Raw genomic sequence first — 20,747 nt, forward strand, 5'->3', positions numbered from 1 at the left:
TCACATCAACCAGAGTTCCAAGTGGAGAAGGGTCCTTCTCAATCACCATCCAACCTGCATGTACCCTCCTAAAACTAAGCTAGGGGTGGATGGGTAGACACATCAGCAGGAACAGGGGTCAGAGCCAGCGAGGGCAGGTAAAAAAAACATTGCAGTGTGTTACCCTCAGAATACACTGAAAAAACCTTTATCTATTTCTTTTGTTTCAATGCTGACTTCCTCTATTAGTTATGCAACCATTAAAGACACAGAGATGAGGTACACATCTGAACTATGCTAAAAGAAAAGTAAGAATGAGGGTCTGCATCAAAAGACAACTTGAACCTAGCACACAGCTGTTTAAGCCCTGGACATCTATCTAAGCAGATCATTCTTATATAAGGTCAACAATCTAGGTAAAGTCAGCAACCATTCAAACCAGAAAATACTTCAACAATTGTCAACAATAGTCTTGCTCAAAATGAACGGAACTGAATATAAAACTTAGGCCTAAGGCCAAGTGCTGAAAGATGGAAGAAAATATGAACGGAAGTACAATGTACAAGGAATGGAAGTGGTTGCAGCTAGGGGCTGAAGGGACACTGCAAAGAACCTTACATAATTCCTACAGTGCACAGTGTGAGGTGCACTGAAGACACTACCCCCTACATACAAAGCAGACATGGTGTGCTGCAAGTTAGCTTGAGAAAAGTGACACCGATAGTCAAGACAGTAGATGAGGTGGGCTTCCTCTCCATCGTCTGACTCACCTGCCACTAGTTAAGCACCCTACTGACATGCTTTCAATAACCTGACATGGTTTTGACAAAGATAATCCACTAAATATATAAAGTATTGTATTCTTGTAGGAAAAACTTGTCATTTAACTTCTCATTGCTATAAGAGTCAAAAGGCCAAATAGCAGCGGAGGTGATACAACACAATAAAAGCAATGTTTTCTTTTATTTCCTTATGCCAGGAATGACGAAATTCAGGTATACCTGTCAATACAATATACAGTATTAAAATTAAACTCCATACAATTCCTGATAACCACACCCAACAGACATTTAAGAATACAAAAATATTATCATCAGCTGATTGTTATGTTCTCGACCTTAAACTAAACTTCAGTAAAATTCCACACATCTGAAGATTGTAAGTCATTACATAGAAAAAAACTTATTTAGAAGTTTTCTGCAGACAAAAATAAATATATTTTTTAAATACTGTTCAGTGAAGACTTACTAATGGAAAGCAATGCTTCACTAATGTAGTACCACATTGAACAATAATTCTCATTAACAATTTAATAAAAGTCACAATTGGCTTTTATAAATTATTCACAAGGCATAAAACACTTGTGATATCTGATAAAGGACTGATTATGGATTACAAATCATCTGTTTCATGAATAACATGACATCTTGGTAAGCAACTTAACTTAACACAAAATGTCTAACACACATCTTAAAAAAAGTTTTGAAATTATGCAAGTAACAAGATGGTGATCTAAGCACTAAAAATTTCCAGAGGTGGGACTTACTGCAATACACTACTCGAACACAGAACTACTGTACTTGTAGTCATACACACCTTTCCAACAATTAGAAGAACCCAAGACTTTTACAAAAGAAACCTGAAAGACTGGCAAGAACAGTCAAGATATTGTGTTTTACAAGATTCATGGCGACCTTTAAAACTGATACATTTTGATTAATTTTGTTCGGCACAAGTAAAAACTGTAAAATAACAAATAAAAAACGCATTTACAAAATGGTCCACTTCCTGATAAATGACTCAAGTAAAAAGCATTTAAATTTTAAAGAATGCAAACATCCTTCAGCCTCTGGAAGAATATATAAATTTTTAGATGAAGTTCTACCGTATTGTATGGGCAGATTATGCTACAGTATGATTTCCCATCTTCCCTGTCTGTGTCCAAAATGCTTTCCTTCAAAATTAATGACCTTTTGTGGATATGAGAATAAAAAATTGGACATCAGCTTCACAACCAAGACTCATATTTCTTTGGTATATTACTTAGTCCTTTTGCAGTCCCTTTAACTGCCTGCAGTCTTGCTAAATGTCATCCAAAACAAACCACTTTTCTTTCATCCAGTTCTCAGCACATGTTCCATATATCCTGTGTTCACAACTGGCTAACTGAAGTCAAAACTTGCTGAGCACTTAAGCAATAATACAAACAGTTAAATCATAGCCTAAGGCACTCACATTGACAGTTAAGTTATTATCAATCACAATATACTGTACTTTGCTCTTAAGAACCATAAAAATGCTATACAACTCAGGATTAAAATTTGTGGGTAAATGAAAAGCTGCAAAGTGCAAAAGAAAATAGAACTACATTTGAAATTTGGATGGATTTATTTAGGCCTTGATGCAGTGCCTTTTATAGCTGTCAGTCCAGTTATTATCAACCATTAGCACTCTCATGATACACAAGCAGACAAGGTCCTTTAAACACAACCTGGACCACAATCCTGCACTAATGAAAAACATCACAATCATGCCTTTCACTGTTAAGAATGGAAAGACTGCCTAAAAGATATGAAGGTAACCCTCCCTCATTACAATAGGCAGGATAAAATCTGGCTGAGAAAAATATAAATTTTACTGCTTTATAAGGTAGGGTCCCCTCAAATAAATCTTTACTACCGGAAGATCACCTACAGATGAGAAGAGCTACTGTGATATGGCCCCTCGTTCAAATTCAGACATCCCTTCTCTTAGCTCTAGTATGGTTTGATGATACTCGGGTAACCCCCTCTCACCTATACATCAGTGCACCCAATAGGATTCATGGAAAAAGACAATTACCAGCTCAATATTTGCCTAGCACGCTGTTTGTTAAAAGCTCAATCGTTCTCATTCATATTCTTACTATAACACAACAAGTCAAAAGGCTGAAGACTTAATGAGGCTTGGGACACAATTTTGAGCCAGCATAGTTGGATAGAGATCACCAACAGAAAAACTAAATAAGCAGATAACTTATTGAAAGCAAGAAACTTAAAGATGTTCATTCAAAAGAAAGTGTAGCCAATCTTGACTTGTAGCTGGAAATAAGCTAAAAATATCAAAGACGTAATGAAATGAAGAATAACCATTCACTGGAGTACTTCCACCATGCACAGTCCAGCTGGAAATCATATCTCTAAGCTAAATGCTGGGAGTAATAAGCTAGCTGGTTGGCATGTAATACATTTAAAAAATAGTCAATTCTTGAGCAGTCTTATCGAATCAAGATCTGGAAGGGAGATAAATTACATGAAAATCAATAACTAGCCTTTAAGTGCCCATTAATAAATTATTTCTATCTCAGTATAGTAAACAGAAACCTTTTTAATGCCTGCATAAAGTATTCATAAATGACAGGTACAAATAAAAAGCCAATAAAGGACGCTGATAAACAAAAAGACGTGCCTGTCAGAAGCATTAAGAAAAATGGAATTACTTTACCAACTCCTTTCTAACTTTTCTAACAAGATACCTGCTACCTCTCTCTTGAAGAACAATTTTGCAAAAATAGAAGATAGTCTGTTGACTGGTGGTATATATTCACAAACACTGTACCATTATCTTGCCATACTATTCATGTCAGTAAAGTAAGTTTTGCTTTAAACATCTTACAAAACCTTCCATCCTTGTGGTATAATCAGATACAAAACTTCAATAAAATTACAACCTATATTTCTTTACCCAAAACAAGGGCCTCTGTTAACATCTAATGATACATGCCAGAGGATAATATACAAAACTCACTTCTAACTGTGATAAAAGTCAAAAGGGTCATTCATATACAGATTGTTGCTATGCTACAATGTTGTATTAACAGTTGAAAAAAAAAGTGATTTATTGGTGAAGTTCAACTTATTCTGCTTTCCTCTCCCACCTGCCAACCTTCATATAGAAAGCATTTTACTGATATGGTCTGAGTTATTTATATGGTTTTTGGATAATATATTAACTCTACTGTGATATTTGGTATAATGGATTTGTTTTGTTTGAAACACCAAAGGCCAAGTGAGGAAAAATATTATCTAACTACAGTACATGCACGTAAATCAGTGCTGCATACGCTGTACTACATGATACACAAGTTTAGTACCTGTTTGCCTTCAGTATTATGATAAAAGAGTAATGATGTCAGATATATATTTATATATATACTTGGTTTCCATAAGAGACAGCACTACATGTGTAAATATCAACGGAACTAACTTTACAACTGTCATCGTTTTCATCGTAAGTGTACTAATCTTCCTTAAGATGTATCTTGTAGAGTACTTTCAGCTAACTTGACTTTCTCACCAGGTTTAAAGGCTGGCATACCCATGTATGGGCAGGAGGCACACCTAAATGCATCACCAAGGTAACAGTTACCACAGGACGACTTGAAGTTCTTTTTGTTTTCCTCCACTCTTTTCTCGTCTTCGGCGTCCAACTCTTCCTTCAAGCCGCACGAGCAATTTTTGCATGCTTTTCGCTTTCCAGTCGTTCCGCACACTTTCAGAGTCGTTGGGTCGGGTCGAATCAAGTCCTCTTCAGTAAGAAGATCATCAGGGTCCTCGAGATCAACATCGTCATCTGTCAGGTTGATGTTCCAAGTGTTTGCCGAAGGTTTTGCAGGAGCCTTTGCGAAAGACAGCTTCATCGACGACCCAACTTCAAAATTTGGCTTGAGACATGTGATTTCTGACACGGGCGATATGATGTCCCTCTTCTGCTCGTCTGTGAGGCTCGCATCTTCCGGTTGGGATACGGAAGTAAACCCTGTCAGTTTTAGAGTGGATTGCGTGGTCGCACTATCAGTGGTACGTACAATAAGGCTCCCTCCCGGCTTCAGAATTCGTAAAGCCTCCCCTAAGACGTTTAAGGAATTCTCAAACTGGAAAGGGGGCAAGACACCAGCCAAAATCAAGTCGAAATGACTTCCTGCATGGCTGGAGTCAGCAAGCATTTCTACATTCTCAACGGCAACTTTTCCTTCAGCTCCTACAACTGACTGTAAACAATTAAGCAAACATGAGCTTTTACAATAAATGAAAAATAAATACACTAATAAGAATATTGAACAGATAAAACACTGGAACACAAATAAACAAATGAACACTACTGTTCTACTTTTTACAAGGAAAAACAGTGGTCCCCTTGTATTTATGGGGGATGTGTTCCAGAGCGCCCCCCCCCCCCCCCCCCCTGAATAGTTAGAACACGCAAATATTTGGAACCCCTATAAAAATACTTAAAACCTCCTATTTTGTTAGTTAAAATTCAAGAAAAAACCCACTAAATTTTTATACATGGTTTTTTTTAATAGTTTTATAACAAAAAGTGCATTTTATGATGAAATTGATTTAAAAAAAAACCCCGAAATTTGTGGATATTTCTCAAAGAAAAATAACGCAAATTGGCTAATTTTCCGCGAATAATGCGGCGAAATGTTCCCGAGAGAAATCCGTGAATGCCTGAGTCCGCGAACCTGGAGAACGCGAATACAGAAGGTCCACTGTAACTTGATAAGTTTATCATCCTAACTCCGAGAGTACAAGAGTGCTTATTCTCTTCATATTCTCCATTTCTAACAGTATGTATTTGATTTTAAAAAGTAAAAATTACAATGGAAATAAAAAATTACAGGTTTCATTCTTCCTACACACAAAATCTCAGGTTCTTTACATGAATACACCTTTGATGAAAGCTGATTCAGTCATTGAAGCTTGGTAACAATATGGTTAACAAGCAGTGAGTGAGTGAGGAACTGGGTTAGTGGACTATTAATCACATAGCTGTGTGACTGACTAACTAGAAGAGGAGATAAAATTGCATCAATGTGGCATTCCTTCAGGTATGAATGCTTAATCCAGTGATGCATTTGGCTTGTGATTTGTAATCTGATTTGTTATTCCATCAAGCCTGTCATTTATTAAAGTTGGTAAGTTATAAAAATGTTGATCACTCACCGAGGTGAACACATACTGCTGCAAAACACAAGACATGTCAAAACCTTCAAATTTATCATGTGAATGCTAATTACTTTCCAACCACTTTGGGGAGAACAACTTACAGAGTATTGTGCTCATGGTACTAAATTACGTATTATTATGGAACAAGCCCACAGGGACCAATGATTTAAAGTTCAAGCTTCCAAACAATATGGTGTTCATTAGGAGGAAGTAAGAGGAAGGGAAGGGAAATACAGAAAGAAATCTCAGTTATTAAAAAAAAAATAAATAGAGAAGTTATGAAAATGCAAGAAGAAAAGTATTACAATAATAATGCATTGCATTTTAGCTTGAACTTCTCAAGTTCCAACTGCAAAACATTACCTCTAGGAGGTTGTTTCAGGAAACAATTTTTTAGAGAGGGTGGAAAGTTAGATGGAAATAAAAGAATATGAACGGAGGTAAAATAAAAGAAATGAGAGAGGTTGCAGTAAGAGGCCAAAGGAATGCTGCAAAGACCAATAAGTAATGCCTACAATGCACCACGTGAGGTGTGCTGATGGCACTACCCGCTGAGAGGAAACTCACAGTATGCTCAAATTTTAATAATGGAATCAAATTACCTCGTGAACACAATCTGAATGCATGTTCCCTCAACCAAAATAGAGTACTAAATATTGACATTAAATTATTGATAGTATTAATAATAAAGAGTAACCTTAGGTCTCTGCAAACTCCTACACAATCAGTATCGTTATTACCTTGAGTTCTCCAACCATAGCCTGCAACTCCTCGGCATCTACCGGAGTACTCCACAACAACAGGACTTTCTGCGAGGGTCTTATTCCAAACATGGTGATATATTCCTAATAATGTACCTGTTAAAAATTGATGAAAAATGAATAAGAATAATAGTGATTATCATATTATAGTATACCAATTAGTCATACAGGCACAAGATGAATGTTAAATAAAATCAACAATTCATAGTTAAAATAAATGTCTCGGTTCTACACATCCTATTGTTGAATGATGTAAACTAGGTTGCAGAACAGCTGCAAGGCTAAATTATGATTTAGTTGGTTCCAATGGCAGCAGTTATTGTTCACATCAGAGAGAGAGAGAGAGAGAGAGAGAGAGAGAGAGAGAGAGAGAGAGAGAGAGAGAGAGAGAGAGAGAGAGAGAGAGAGAGAGAGATAATATTAACATGCTATACGTAAACTCAAAACGAATACCAATGCATATCACTTTCAGGCAAGCACCTCAGTCTAAAAATGGAATTTCTCAAAAATAATTTGCATTTTTGCTGTGATATATAAATCTGAAGCCTTGTTCAAGTTTATCAACATGGAAAGAGTTGTTTGAATCAGGCATATAGAAAAAAAAAACTTGATCATCAAAGCCTGGAATGGCATGAAATATAAAATCTAGGCCAAAGGCCAAGTGCTGGAACCTAAGAGGTTATTCAGCACTGTAAGGGATGTTGAGAATATATTGGTTTTAAAGGTGTAACAAGAGGAAAACATCACAGCTGCACTATGAAAAACCTGTTATGAGAGGGTGGAAAGTTAGATGGAAGAAAGATCATTTGAATGGAGGTAGAGTAACAGGAATGAAAGGGGTTGCAGCTAGGGGTACACTTCAGGTAATGCCTAAATGCTTACAGTGCACCATATGAAGTGCACTGATGGCACTTACCCCATTTGGGAGTTTAACAAAGACTGATGGCTGATGACTTGTCTCTAATGCTCAGTTGATTTCTCACCAAGGAAGCCAACTGTAAAAGGTTGGAAATAAATTGTCAACATCTTCTAAGCAATCTTTCCTAGCAGTGACCTCATCTGTCGATTGGGCAAGAACCTAGGGAGACCCGTGACGATAGGATACCAATGGGAGTGTTTTTGTGTGTGTATGAATTCAAACATATTGCAATTATTATTACTGTATTATTATTAATCCCAAAAGCTGTGCAATGAGAGAAAATAAAAGGAACTCAAATATTCTTCTGCCACTTCTTAAGAAAGTGAAACGCAGTAAACGGCAGTTCTCGGGGAAACCCATAAACAATGACTTAACACTAATATTCAAATAGAGCTAAATAGATCTAGCTGTGATGATTTAACTATCTGGACACCTCCCAACAATCTTGGTGTCTGTTGGACTCAAGTTGCCTACACTAACACTCGTAACCCGATCAGCATGGCAGAGGGAGAATGTGCTGATGGTAGGGAAAGAGAGAGGCCAGTCTGGGGGGGAATGTGCTGAAAAGATTTGGCCACATCAAAAGGAATCATCCCCCTGGGGACACCAGCCATTATCATCTGGCCTTCCCCTGCCATAGCCTAACCTCCTCACTGTAAAGACCGGCAAGCTAGCTGCCTGTAAGATCTATCTCTGAAGAACAGCAAAACTGGTCACAGGTACCAACTTTGAGGGTGTAAAGTGGCTGCACACATCAGAGAAGATGCAATGAATTATACCCTAAAACAATTCACCTTGTATGCTAGTAACTGATTTAACTACCTACATTATTGATTTATTATTAATTTACCTATTTTTATAAGATGACTGATCTCTTCTTTCTCTATTTCCTAATACCTTTGGTAATTTCTTCCAAATGAACACTATATTCTTTGGAAGCTTGAAAATCAAGTCAATCGCCCCTGTGGGCTTGTTTCATATGAATAGGGTTCATCCTCTGAATAATAATAATAATAATAATAATAATAATAATAATAATAATAATAATAATAATAATCCCTTTCTTCCTCTGGTTTGCTTCCGTAGCTCCAGTCTCTGGTTGTTGGTTACTGTCATTGTGGTGGTCAGTTGCTAGATGACGACCTCCAAGTACCTGACTGTCTTCCTCTTCAATTGGGGTGAATACCTGCCTGCCGGACAAAGCTCCTCTGTTGCCAGAGGTTCCATTTACGTCGTTGTCGTTTAATCCTTCATTTCTTTCCATCATTGCTGAGTTTTGCTATTTAACCCATAGCTGGACCGTACCCTCAGTAGACTGAGGAAATTATGGTAAAGATCCTTTCCCAAGGAATCAATGCCGAGGAGAGCCGTCACCCATCCAACGACTGACCAGCCCCAATGTTGCTTAACCAGTCAATTGACGGCCTAACCCACTCTGCCACGGCGCCACTTGCCGGAAATATGATCAAAGCCATAAACACATGGGCAGTGCCAGTAATCAGATACAGCGCAGGAATGGTGGAATGGACAAAGGCAGAACTTCACAGCATAGACCAGAAAACGAGGAAACATATGACAATACACAAAGCACTACACCCAAGAGTAAATACGGACCGACTATACATAACACGAAAGGAAGGTGGGAGGGGACTACTAAGCATAGAGGACTGCGTCAACATCGAGAACAGAGCACTTGGGCAATATATGAAGACCAGTGAAGACAAGTGGCTCAAGAGTGCATGGGAAGAAGGACTGATAAAAGTAGACGAAGACCCAGAAATATACAGAGACAGGAGAAAGACAAGCAGAACAGAGGAATGGCATAACAAACCAATGCACGGATAATACATGAGGCAGACTAAAGAATTAGCCAGTGATGACACATGGCAATGGCTACTGAGGGGAGAGCTAAAGAAGGAAACTGAAGGAATGATAACAGCGGCACAAGATCAGGCCCTAAGAACCAGATATGTCCAAAGAATGATAGATGGAAATAGCATCTCTCCCATATGTAGGAAGTGCAATACGAAAAATGAAACATGTTATTGTTAGTATACAATAAGGTTTTGTACATACTTACCTGGCAGATATATACTTAGCTTTACGTCTCTGACGTCACGACAGAATTCCAAACTCGCGGCACACGCGACAGGTAGGTCAGGTGATCTACCTTACCCGCCGCTGGGTGGCGGCTGTAAGAACCAATCTCCCTTTCCAGCCAGAATTTTTCCTTCCACCTGTCTCCTGAGGGGAGGCTGGGCGGGCCATCAATCGTATATATCTGCCAGGTAAGTATGTACAAAACCTTATTGTATACTAACAATAACATTTTTGTACATGAACTTTCCTGTCAGATATATACTTAGCTGATTGACACCCTTGGTGGAGGGAAAGAGACAGCAATATAAATATGGAAAAAAGGGGAAAACAACACTAGTTGTAGGATGTAAAATACAACCTTGGTTCTTACCTGTTTAGGCAGAAGACTTCGTAGTTACTGTCTATGAGTCTGCGTTGCCTGAAGAGCTTCAGCGAGGGCGTGACCTACAGCTGACAGACTCTTTGGGTCTATCAAAGGGATTTGGTTATCCGCTTACTTGATAGAATCCGAGCAGGATCTGTCAACGGGGATTCGCCCACTTATATGACAGAACCTAACCACTATCATTGCAAGGAGCTCAAACATAAACCAATCACCTAACCAATCTAATTATTGTTAGACCTACGAAATGAAAGACATGCCTACCCGCATGTTCTTTCAAACAACCAAAAACTTACAACCTAACAAGGGGGAAAATATATACTACAAAGGATATGTCTCAGCTCCCTGCCCCAGCACCGAATCCGCCGATACGTACGGGCCTAACGCGAAACACTTTTCATACGTAATTTTGACGTCTCTCAGATAGTGGTTTGCGAAGACTGAGTTGCAACGCCAGAATGTTGCCTTCATAATATTACTCAGGGATATGTTTTTGTTGAAAGTCAATGACGTGGCAATAGCTCTTACCTCATGAGCTTTGACCTTAAGAACTTTGAATTGGCTTTCATCACATATCGCATGTGCTTCTTTCACCAGGCTTCTGATAAAGAAAGAAAGCGCATTCTTCGAAAGAGTCCTCCTTGGATCTCTTACAGAGCACCAAAGGTTGACATCATTGCCCTTAAGTTTTTTCTTTCTCTGCAGATAAAACTTTAAACTTCGTACTGGGCAAAGTGACCTCTCTGCTTCCTCGCCTACTAATGCAGACAAGCCTTGGACTGCAAAGCTCCTAGGCCAAGGATTTGAGGGGTTCTCGTTCTTAGCCAAGAACGAAGGTAGGAATGAACAGATAGCTGCATCTCCTCTGAATCCCACATTTCCTTCTAATGCATGGAGTTCACTAACCCTCTTTGCGGAAGCCAATGCCATGAGAAAAAGTGTCTTCCTTCGTGAGGTCTCTAAACGAGGCAGACTGAGGCGGTTCGAACTTAGGGGACCTCAGGAAACGTAGCACTACATCCAGATTCCAACTCGGAATCTCTGGCGAAACCTTTTTGGATGTTTCAAAAGATCTTATTAGATCATGAAGGTCCTTGTCTTCTGAAATGTTTAAGTTTCTGTGCCTAAACACTGCAGACAGCATGCTACGATAACCTTTAATGGTTGATACCGCCAGTCCACTTTTCTCCCTAAGGAAAAGTAAGAAGTCTGCTATTTGGGTTACAGAGGTACTGGAAGAGGAAAAGTGATGGTTCCTACACCATCGTCGAAAGACGTCCCACTTCGATTGGTAGACTCTAAGGGTAGAAGGCCTTCTTGCTGCTGCGATAGCCGTTGCAACTCTTGCAGAAAACCCTCTCGTTCTGACCAAACTTTTGACAGTCTGAAGCCAGTCAGATCTAGAGCGGGGGAGAGGTTTTTGTGAAACCTGTTCGAAGTGGGGTTGTCTGAGCAGATCGATCCTCTGTGGTAATGTTCTCGAAAGATCTACTAACCATTCCAGTACCTCTGTGGGGAAAACCCATACTTGTTGCGGGCCAGAATGGGGCTACCAGCGTCATCCTTGCTGCCTCCGATTCTGCAAATTTCTTGAGAGTCTCTCCCAGTATCTTGAATGGAGGAAAAGCATACATGTCTAGACCCTTCCAATCTAGGAGAAAAGTGTCTATCGACACTGCCCTCGGGTCCGATATCGGAGAGCAGTATTTGGCTATCCTCGCATTCTTGGCTGTGGCGAAGAGGTCTATATGAGGCCTGCCCCAAAGCTTCCACAGGTCCTGGCAAACATCCTCGTGAAGAGTCCACTCTGCAGGCAGGACTTGATCTTTCCTGCTTAGGAGGTCTGCTCTGACGTTCTTTTCTCCCTGTACGAACCTGGAAAGGAGACAAATCTTCCTTTCCTCTGCCCACAGCAGAAGTTCTTTTGCTGTCTCGTACAGGGAGAAAGAGTGAGTCCCCCCCTGCTTCCTGATGTATGCCAGGGCCGTGGTGTTGTCCGAGTTGATCTGCACTGCCGAAGCTAGGACGTGGGGCTCGAAAGCTTTCAAAGCTAGCCAAACAGCCATCAGCTCCTTCTTGTTGATGTGCCAGGTCACCTGTTCTTTCTTCCAGGTGCCTGACACTTCTCTTGAGCCAAGCGTTGCTCCCCAACCTGTTTCCGACGCGTCGGAATACAACACTTGGTTGGGGTTCGGAATGTGAAGGGACATCCCTTCTGCAAACCTGAGAGGGTTGGCCCCACCAAGAGAGGTCCTTCTTGATTTCTCTTGAGATCTCGAAGGAGAACTCTAGGTTTTGCGAACGACACCTCCAGTTTCGATGTAGAAAGAACTGGAGAGGTCTGAGGTGCAACCTTCCTAGAGAAAGGAATTGCTCCAACCGAGGAGAGTGTCCCAACAAACTCATCCACTCCCTCGCTGTGCATACGTCTTTCTCTAGGAAGGCTTTGACTTTCTCTGACCCTCGGGCTATCCTTTCTGGAGACGGAAAAGCCCGAAAATCCAGAGAAGCCATCCGAATCCCCAGATAGATACGATCTTGACTGGGGATCAACTGAGACTTTTGAAAGTTCACCAAAAGTCCCAGAGAAAACTTGCCATGAAAAGGGTCTTTTGTAGGTCCTCCAAACATCTTTTTCTGTGACTTGGCTCTGATTTAGCCCAGTCGTCCCAAGTAAAGGACACCCTGACTCCCTCCCTCCAAGTGTAGCCATCTTGCTACATTTTTCATTAGGCCTGTGAAGACCTGAGGGGCTGTTGAAAGGCCGAAACACAAGGCTGAACTGGAATATCCTTCCTCCCATCATGAACCTGAGGTATTTCCTTGAAGAAGGATGGATTAGGGCACATGGAAGTAACGCGTCCTGAAGATCTAGGGACCACCATCCAATCCCCTGGACGAAGGGCCGCTAACACTGAGGATGTCTCTCCATGCGGAACTTCTCCCTTGGTCTACAAAGAAGAAATTCAGGGCGCTTACATCCAGAACCGGTCTCCATCCTCTGAGGCTTTTGGAACTAGAAAAAGGCGGTTGTAAAAGCCTGCTGAGCATGGGTCGCTCACTAGCTCTATAGCCTCTTTCTCGAACATTTGTTCCACTGCCTGTGTTAAAGCGAGGCTCATGATGGGATCCCTGTACCTGGCCACCAACTCCCTCGGAGTCGTCGTCAACGGTGGTCTTTCCGTAAAGGGAATCAGGTATCCTTTCCGGATAATCGAGAGGGACCAGTTGTCCGCTCCTCTCTTTGCCCAGGCTTCCGAGAATCTTAGAAGCCTGGCACCTACTGATGTCTGGAGGACTACTTCCCTACTTCTTAGCTCTGGAAGAGCGTGAGAAGGATCTACCTCTCTTGAATGGTCTATTACCTCTAGAGGTAGAGGCTCTAGAAGGAGGGTCCCCCTCGAAAGGGCTCCTGTCTAGCTGGAGTCTCCTTCTTCGTCTTCGTCTGGAAGGAGGTCCTAGGCTTCCGTGCCGACTGAGCGAGCATGTCCTGAGTCGCCTTCGCAGAGATAGATCCTGAGATGACTTGGATTATCTTCTTTGGGAAGAGAAGAGGCGAGAGCTGCGAATACAGAAGCGAGGCTCTTTGGGCATGCGAGACGGACTTTGTCAAAAAAGAGCAGAAGACTGATCTCTTCTTAAGAACCCCTGCTCCAAACAGGGAGGCTACTTCGCTCGATCCATCTCTAACTGCCTTATCAATGCACGTTAGAACACTGTTGAGATCTTCTGGCGAAATAGAATCCGGGTTCTGAGTCTTTTTAGCCAAGACCCCCAAAGACCAGTCAAGGAAGTTGAAGACTTCCAAGACTCTGAACATTCCCTTCAACAGGTGGTCGAGCTTGTTCATAGCCCAGGTAGTCTTAGCAGACAAAAGAGCTGAGCGTCGTGCTGCATCCACCAGTGAAGAGAAGTCCGCGTCCGCAGATGACGGAAGACCCAGGCCTAGGGGTTCTCCAGACTCGTACCAAAAACCTAGTCTGCCCGTAAGCTTGGAAGGTGGGAAAGAAAACACAGTCTTCCCTTTCTCCTCCTTAGAAAGCAGCCAATCACCAAAACCTCTCAAAGCCTTCTTCATTGAGATGGTTGGCTTCATCCTCACACAAGAGGAAACTTTCGTCTTCTTAGAAGTCGAGAATAAAGAGAGAGGAGACGGAGGAGCGACGGGAGTAAGGGAGTCTCCAAACTCTTGAAGAAGGAGATCTGTAAGGATCTTATAGGACGAAACTGAAGAGTCCTTCACTAAATCCTCTTCTGAAGGTTCCACTTCATCCACTGAAGAACCCTCTGCTTCTTTACGAGAGCAGTTGGACTTCTCTAAAGAAATGCGTCTGTCCTAGGGGATTGGTCCTTGGCACAGTCTGGTGCCCTACAGGGAAAGCCAAAGCTTCTGGAGAGCTCCTCTCGAATGAGTCCTTCCTACTCTGATGAGTGCGTCCTCTTTGATCCTTAAGTCTACTCCTAGAATCCCGGGAGTCCAAAGGGGAGCGCCTGCTAGGAGAGGAGAGCCTACTATGTTCAAGGCGCTTAACAGGATCCATGCGGCTGTCCAAAGGAGAGCGGCTGCCTGGCGAACTGCGCCTACAATGAGGCGAAAGCCTACTAGGCTCTTGGCGCCTACTTACTGGAGAGCGAAGCCCTGGAGAAGATCGCCTACTAGGAGACCGGCGTCTACCATGCTCCACAAACTTAGATCTAGACTCGTGGGTCTCTGCAAAAGGTAGTCTCCCAGAAGAGACATATCTTTCAGGCTCTACACGCCTGTCCTGAACAGGAGCGGCTTAATAGGAGGAAGAGGCCCGCCTATCAGGAGAAAAGCGCCATATCTTCCGCACCGCCGCTTGGGGAGCGGGAGAGCGGTCTACTTGGGGGAGTAGCGCCTACCAGGCTCTAGGTGCCTAACAAAAGGAGAGATCCTGTCTTCTTGACGAATCCATGAAAGAGGAGGCTCTCTTATCCGGAGATTGAAGGATCTTCGGAAAGGAGCGAGAAGACGAAGCTGTAACGCTTGTCTTTTAGACGAGGCGCTACTAGGCGCTAGATCCCTTTCTACTGGAGAAAATGAGTCACCAGGAGAAAGCTTCTTGGGCGATTGTCGCCTGGAAGACGACAAGCGTCCTGCCGAAGGGAAAGAGCGGCCTCCTTCATCCGCTGATACAGGAGAGAGCCGACTCTGACTGAGAAGGTAAAAAAACAGGCGAAGGAATCCTAGACTTCTTGACGGGGAGAGAGACGTCTTTCTTACGACGCGTTCCTCCAGCCAAGGAGCCCGCCAGCGCCGAAATCTGAGCTTGCAGCCCCCGCAAGAATCCCGAGCTGGAGATCTTGCAAAATCCTCCACAGGTGAAGAGGCTCGAAGCCTACTATGAGGCGAGAACTCCTGCTCCCTCCTGGGTTTTCTTGATATCCACTTCCGGCTCTTCTGGAAAAACTTCCGGGCTGGAAGGAAAGGCGCAAGGAGCCTCCAGGCTCTCTTCAGCGGTCGCGAAGAATCCGAGGCGCTCCATCCTCTTCTAGGAGAAGGTGGTGAAGAAGAAGAGAAAGCATTGGCGCAATACCTCCTTCTTCGCGCGAACAAGGGCAGCCTGGGTACGAAGATCAGGATCTACCGAGGGGACGCCTGATCGGTGGGAGTTCTCCCTAACCTTCCTGCGGCTGTTGACTTTCCTCCTCCACTGGGACTGGGAGTCTGGAAGAGTGGTCTAGGCCTGGAAGCATTAAGGAGCCGATCAGACGCACCCTCCACTGCACTGGGGTCACTGCACAATTCACCTTCACTACTCTTACCTTGCAACGAACGAATCTTCTTTTCCATGCTAAGGATCGTGGCTCTCATGGTTGCCACTTCCGTAGTCGTATCTTTAGGTTCGATGCAGGGCGCAGGAGCTGAAACTGGAGAAGGTTCTAATGCTACAACAGGATTGTCTACTTCTACCTCGCTAATATGAGACTTACTAGAACTTCTAGACGAAGCTTTTCTTTTTCTCACCCCTGTCTTTTCACCAACTTCCACAAGTGAAGAAAGAGCCTTCTATTCACCCTCATCCAACTTCTCACACTCATTACACGGGTTAACAAAAGAACATTCTTTCCCTCTACATTTAAAGCAAACTGTGTGAGGATCTACCGTAGCTTTCGGTAGCCTCACCTTGCATTCATCCATAGAGCACACCCTAAACATAGAAGATTTCTTAACCTCTACATCAGACATCTTGAAATCAAAGAAAAATCCAAATCAATATCCAAAAAACAATCCACAATGCGTATGCCAAGCCAACAAGATCAGGTACTTCAGCGAAAGTCAGTCCAAATAAATCCACGGCAACGAGAATCGAATAAAGCTGTCAGGAGGTAACAACCACAGGTGTAGTCGTCACCAGCGACAGAAAAATTCTGGCTGGAAAGGGAGATTGGTTCTTACAGCCGCCACCCAGCGGCAGGTAAGGTAGATCACCTGACCTACCTGTCGCGTGTGCCGCGAGTTTTGAATTCTGTCGTGACGTCAGAGACAGGAAAGTTCATGTACAAAACATAAACCACATAGCAAGCGAATGTCTGGCACTTGCACAGAACCAGTACAAAAGGAGGCATGATTCAGTAGCAAAAGCCCTCCACTGGAGCCTGCGCAAGAAACACTAGCTACCTTGCAGTAATAAGTGGTGCGAACACCAACCTGAAGGAGTGATAGAAAACGATCAAGAAAGATCCTCTGGGACTATGGTATCAGAACAGATAAGGTGATATGTGCAAATAGCCCAGACGTGACATTGATTGACAAAATCAAGAAGAAAGTATCACTCACTGATGTCACAATACCATGGGACACCAGAGTTGAAGAGAAAGAAAGGGAAAAAATGGATTAAGTATCAAGACCTGAAAATAGAAATAAGAAGGATATGGGATATGCCAGTGGAAATTGTACCCATAATCACAGGAACACTAAGGACGATCCCAAGATCCCTGAAAAGGAATGTGGAAAAACTAGAGGCTGAAGTAGCTCCACGACTCATGCAGAAGAGTGTGATCCTAGAAACGGCACACACGGTAAGAAAAGTGATGGACTCCTAAGGAGGCAGGGTGCAACCCGGAACCCCACACTATAAATACCACCCAGTCAAATCAGAGGACTGTGATAGAGCAAAAAAAAAAAAAAAAAAAAAAAAAAAAAAAAAAAAAAAAAAAAAAAAAAAAAAAAAAAAAAAAAAAAAAAAAAAAAAACATAATAATAATTCTTCACACTTTGCATAAAAAGTCCACATCTCATGATAGCCATAAATAGTTCCGAATTATGCCACGACTGGGCAGGGCAGTAGGGGGGGGCTCCCCAAAGTCACCAGCCTAGCGTATCAGCAATTACCCATCTCATTACAAAGCATCACCATTTTTCAGCTTGCACTGAAGAATACACCAACTTATAAAGCAATGGTTTGTATTTCTGTAGGAATAAAACAATTTTGCATTGCTTAATAATTCACTAGACAGTTAACTACTAATTAGGTGTATAATGCCAAACCTAGCCATCTGCAACACATCCCAGCTGATGGGGGGGGGGGGGGGGGGGGGGGGGGCAGTCAGTTTCCATCCTTACAACAACTTTAACTCTGACCAATATTGGTAATAATAGTACTTAGAGGTGTGCATCCTAACCTATCCTAGGGTAAATCATATAAAATATTTCATAAATATACGCATAAAGAAATGAGAGAAAAAATAATTATATAATTACCCTAGATTAGACTAAAACTATAAACCAGGACTTTACTACAGTTTCCAATACTGTAAGTGTTTCCAAGAGTTTAGCAAAGGCTAACGCCACTAGCCTAGCCTTACGGGTAGTCTATCGCTGATGGTATTTATCAGCTTCTGTGAATTGAATTGAATATAGAATTTTGGCCAAGGGCCAAGCACTGGGGCCTATGAGGCCATTCAGCGCTGAAACAGAAACTGATAGTTAAAGGTTTGAAAGATGTAACAAGAGGAATCTTTTGCAGTTGCACTATGAAACAATTATCAGGAGAGGGTGGAAAGTAAGATGGAACATAGAGAATTACAAGGAGGTACAGTAAAAGAAACAAAAAGGGTTGCAGCTAGGGGCTAAGGGACGTTCCAAAGAACCTTTAGTAATGCCTACAGTGCAATGCATATGGTGCACTGATAGCACTACCCCTTATGGGGAGCTTCCGTGAAGATCCTGGATTAGATTAGCTCATAGATTTTTTAGACAATAAAATATTGCTACGGGATAAAGTGATTTAAACTTCTCTGACAATTTTTACGATACTAAAAATTAAATAAAACTAAGATTATTTAGATAAATAGGGCAAACGACCAAATGGTCACCATTTCTCTCGAAATGACCATTTTTATTCACTTGATATTTAATTGGTGAAACAACAATACAATTACATCTATAAGCATACTACCATTCAAAAGATTGAAACTTAAATCTTTTGAACGGTATGCTTAAAGATGTAATTGTTTGTTTGTTTGTTTGTATGGCATTTTTATGTTGCATGGAATCATTGGTTATTCAGCAATGGAACCAATGGCTTTACGTGACTTCCGAACCACGTCAAGAGTGAATGTCTAGCTTTCACCAAAAATACACAACTACCACACTTCAAATGGAATGCCAGAGAATTTAAAGATGTACTAATCGTATTGTCATTTCACCAATAAAATGGGCATTTTGAGAGTTATGGTGGTCATTTGGTTGTTTACCCTAAATAAGCAGGCTAGGCTAGACTAACCAGCCTAACAGGAGGTCTAACCAAAATGAAGCAGAATAATCTAAGTTAGTTCCGTCAAATGTATATATTTGATCTGCTGTATAAAATCATAGCCTAACCTGGGTGGGATGCTTGTGGAGAAGTGGGTGCGATGCCAGGTTAGGCTACAATTTAGGCCTACCTGGGTATCTGTAAGGTTGTAAATAGACTTCAGATTAACTATTAATGTATTTAAGATATACATTAAGCCAATTTTATTTGGATATATATCGGTTATATAAATTAACATAAACTAGTATGATACAATACGCCCGGCATAAGGTAGGCCTATCAATATATCTAGCAGTCCTACTATACATTCTACAGCCTGTATACTAACTGCCTACAGGTAATACATAACTGTAATTATAATAGATATTAGGCCAATTTTATTAAAATAAACTTAAACTACAAACTGAAATGGGCTACGGCAACGGAATTAGGCTTTAGGATGACGTAAGCTTAGGCCTCTACATTCCCGTAGCCTAGGCAATACAGACAAACTTAATCTAACAGGAACATCAAAATTAAAGGAAGTCTAACCTTAATAGTAATTACGTAAGCCTATCAGCCACTAAAACCGATAAATAGACGAATATTTGTGACGAGAAATACGATGGCGAAGGTCCAGCCCCGAAGTTCGTTGTTGCGTCAAGGTGAGTTCGTGGAAAGTCGAGTCTTTGCAACGGCGCCTCCTAAATGTTTATTTTAAATGTTTTTTTTTTTTTTTTTCGGGGAGTGTTTGGTCAGTTTCTTCATTTTAAATGCGACTTTATCGTGGGAAATAGCATAAATTGGATTCTAATAGGTCTTAGTACGGTTATTTTTTATCATTAATGTTATTAACAGAAACAAAAACCATTATTTTTCGATGGAACGCAACTCTATGTTGAAATCTTTAACATTTCTTGAGGATTATTTTTTACTTTATTTCCCCATTTTCCATGTGAATATACTATAAAAAAGACAATTTTTTGGTCTTACTATGATTATATTTATCAATAATATCACCAGGAAAGAGAAAAAGGCATTTTTCGGGATTTGTTTTGATCAGTTTCTTCATAATTTTAAATGCGAATTTATCGTGGGAAATAGCATAAATTTGATTCTTATAGGTCTAGGTACGGTTATTTTTATCATTAATATTGTTAACAGAAACAAAAACCATTATTTTTCAATGAAACACAAATCCATGTTGAAATCTTTAACATCAGAATGGACTATTTTTTGGTTTATGCCCTCATTTTCCATGTGAATATATTATAAAAAAGACTATTTTTATCTTTATTTATCATATTATGATTATTTTTATCAATAACATCACCAGGAAAGAGAACAAAAAAATTTTTATGGGTTTTGTTCCGGTCAGTTTCTTCATTTTAAATGTGAATTTATCGTGGGAAATAGCATAATAAATTTGATTACTATAGGTCTAGGCACAGTTATTTTTTATCTCAATATTGTTAACAGAACGAAAAAACATTATTTTTCGATGAGACGCAACTAACTTCATGTTGAAATCTTTAACATATGATTGGATTCACTTTAGTTTATTTCCTCATTTTTCATGTGAATATTTTATAAAAAAAAAGCCTCTTTTTTATTTTGATTTGGTTTATTATGATTATTTTTATCATTAAAATCATCAGGAGAGAGAGAGAGAGAGAGAGAGAGAGAGAGAGAGAGCATTGTGTTTCAAAGAGGGAACATATAACTACATGTTGAAAATTTGATAGTCATGAAGATTTTTTGGGGGGTTGTTTCTTAATTATCAGCGTGAAAATATTATAAAAAACATCTTTTTTTAGCAAGAATATACGTTAATGATAATTATTGTTAATGATATTA

At 40.9% G+C, this 20,747-nt stretch overlaps 1 protein-coding gene across 2 annotated transcripts; it reads right to left on the reverse strand.

Moving 5' to 3' along the window:
• Positions 1–928: 928 nt before the first annotated feature.
• On the reverse strand, positions 929–19,586 carry LOC135209081 (anamorsin homolog). 2 transcript variants are annotated; one of them, XM_064241668.1, is made up of 4 exons: positions 19,443–19,574; positions 7,647–7,725; positions 6,710–6,826; positions 929–5,008 (listed from the first exon to the last, which is right to left on the reverse strand). In XM_064241668.1, the coding sequence occupies exons 3-4, from the start codon at positions 6,800–6,802 to the stop codon at positions 4,268–4,270; spliced, it is 834 nt and encodes a 277-aa protein (XP_064097738.1). In that variant the 5' UTR covers positions 6,803–6,826; positions 7,647–7,725; positions 19,443–19,574; the 3' UTR covers positions 929–4,267. The 2 variants fall into 2 exon arrangements, with proteins under 2 accessions (XP_064097738.1, XP_064097737.1); XM_064241667.1 differs by lacking the exon at positions 7,647–7,725 and having other exon boundaries at positions 19,443–19,586.
• Between the last annotated feature and the right edge of the window lie 1,161 nt (positions 19,587–20,747).

The sequence above is a fragment of the Macrobrachium nipponense genome, chromosome 37 (assembly GCF_015104395.2).
Source record: "Macrobrachium nipponense isolate FS-2020 chromosome 37, ASM1510439v2, whole genome shotgun sequence".
Classification (NCBI taxonomy): domain Eukaryota; kingdom Metazoa; phylum Arthropoda; class Malacostraca; order Decapoda; family Palaemonidae; genus Macrobrachium; species Macrobrachium nipponense.

Excerpts from the sequence above, each read along its gene's own strand:
- LOC135209081 (XM_064241667.1), bottom strand. The coding sequence starts at position 6,802 with ATGTTTGGAATAAGACCCTCGCAGAAAGTCCTGTTGTTGTGGAGTACT. Across the intron at positions 5,009-6,709 it reads CTATGGTTGGAGAACTCAAG|TCAGTTGTAGGAGCTGAAGG; the intron begins GTAATAACGATA and ends AATTGTTTACAG.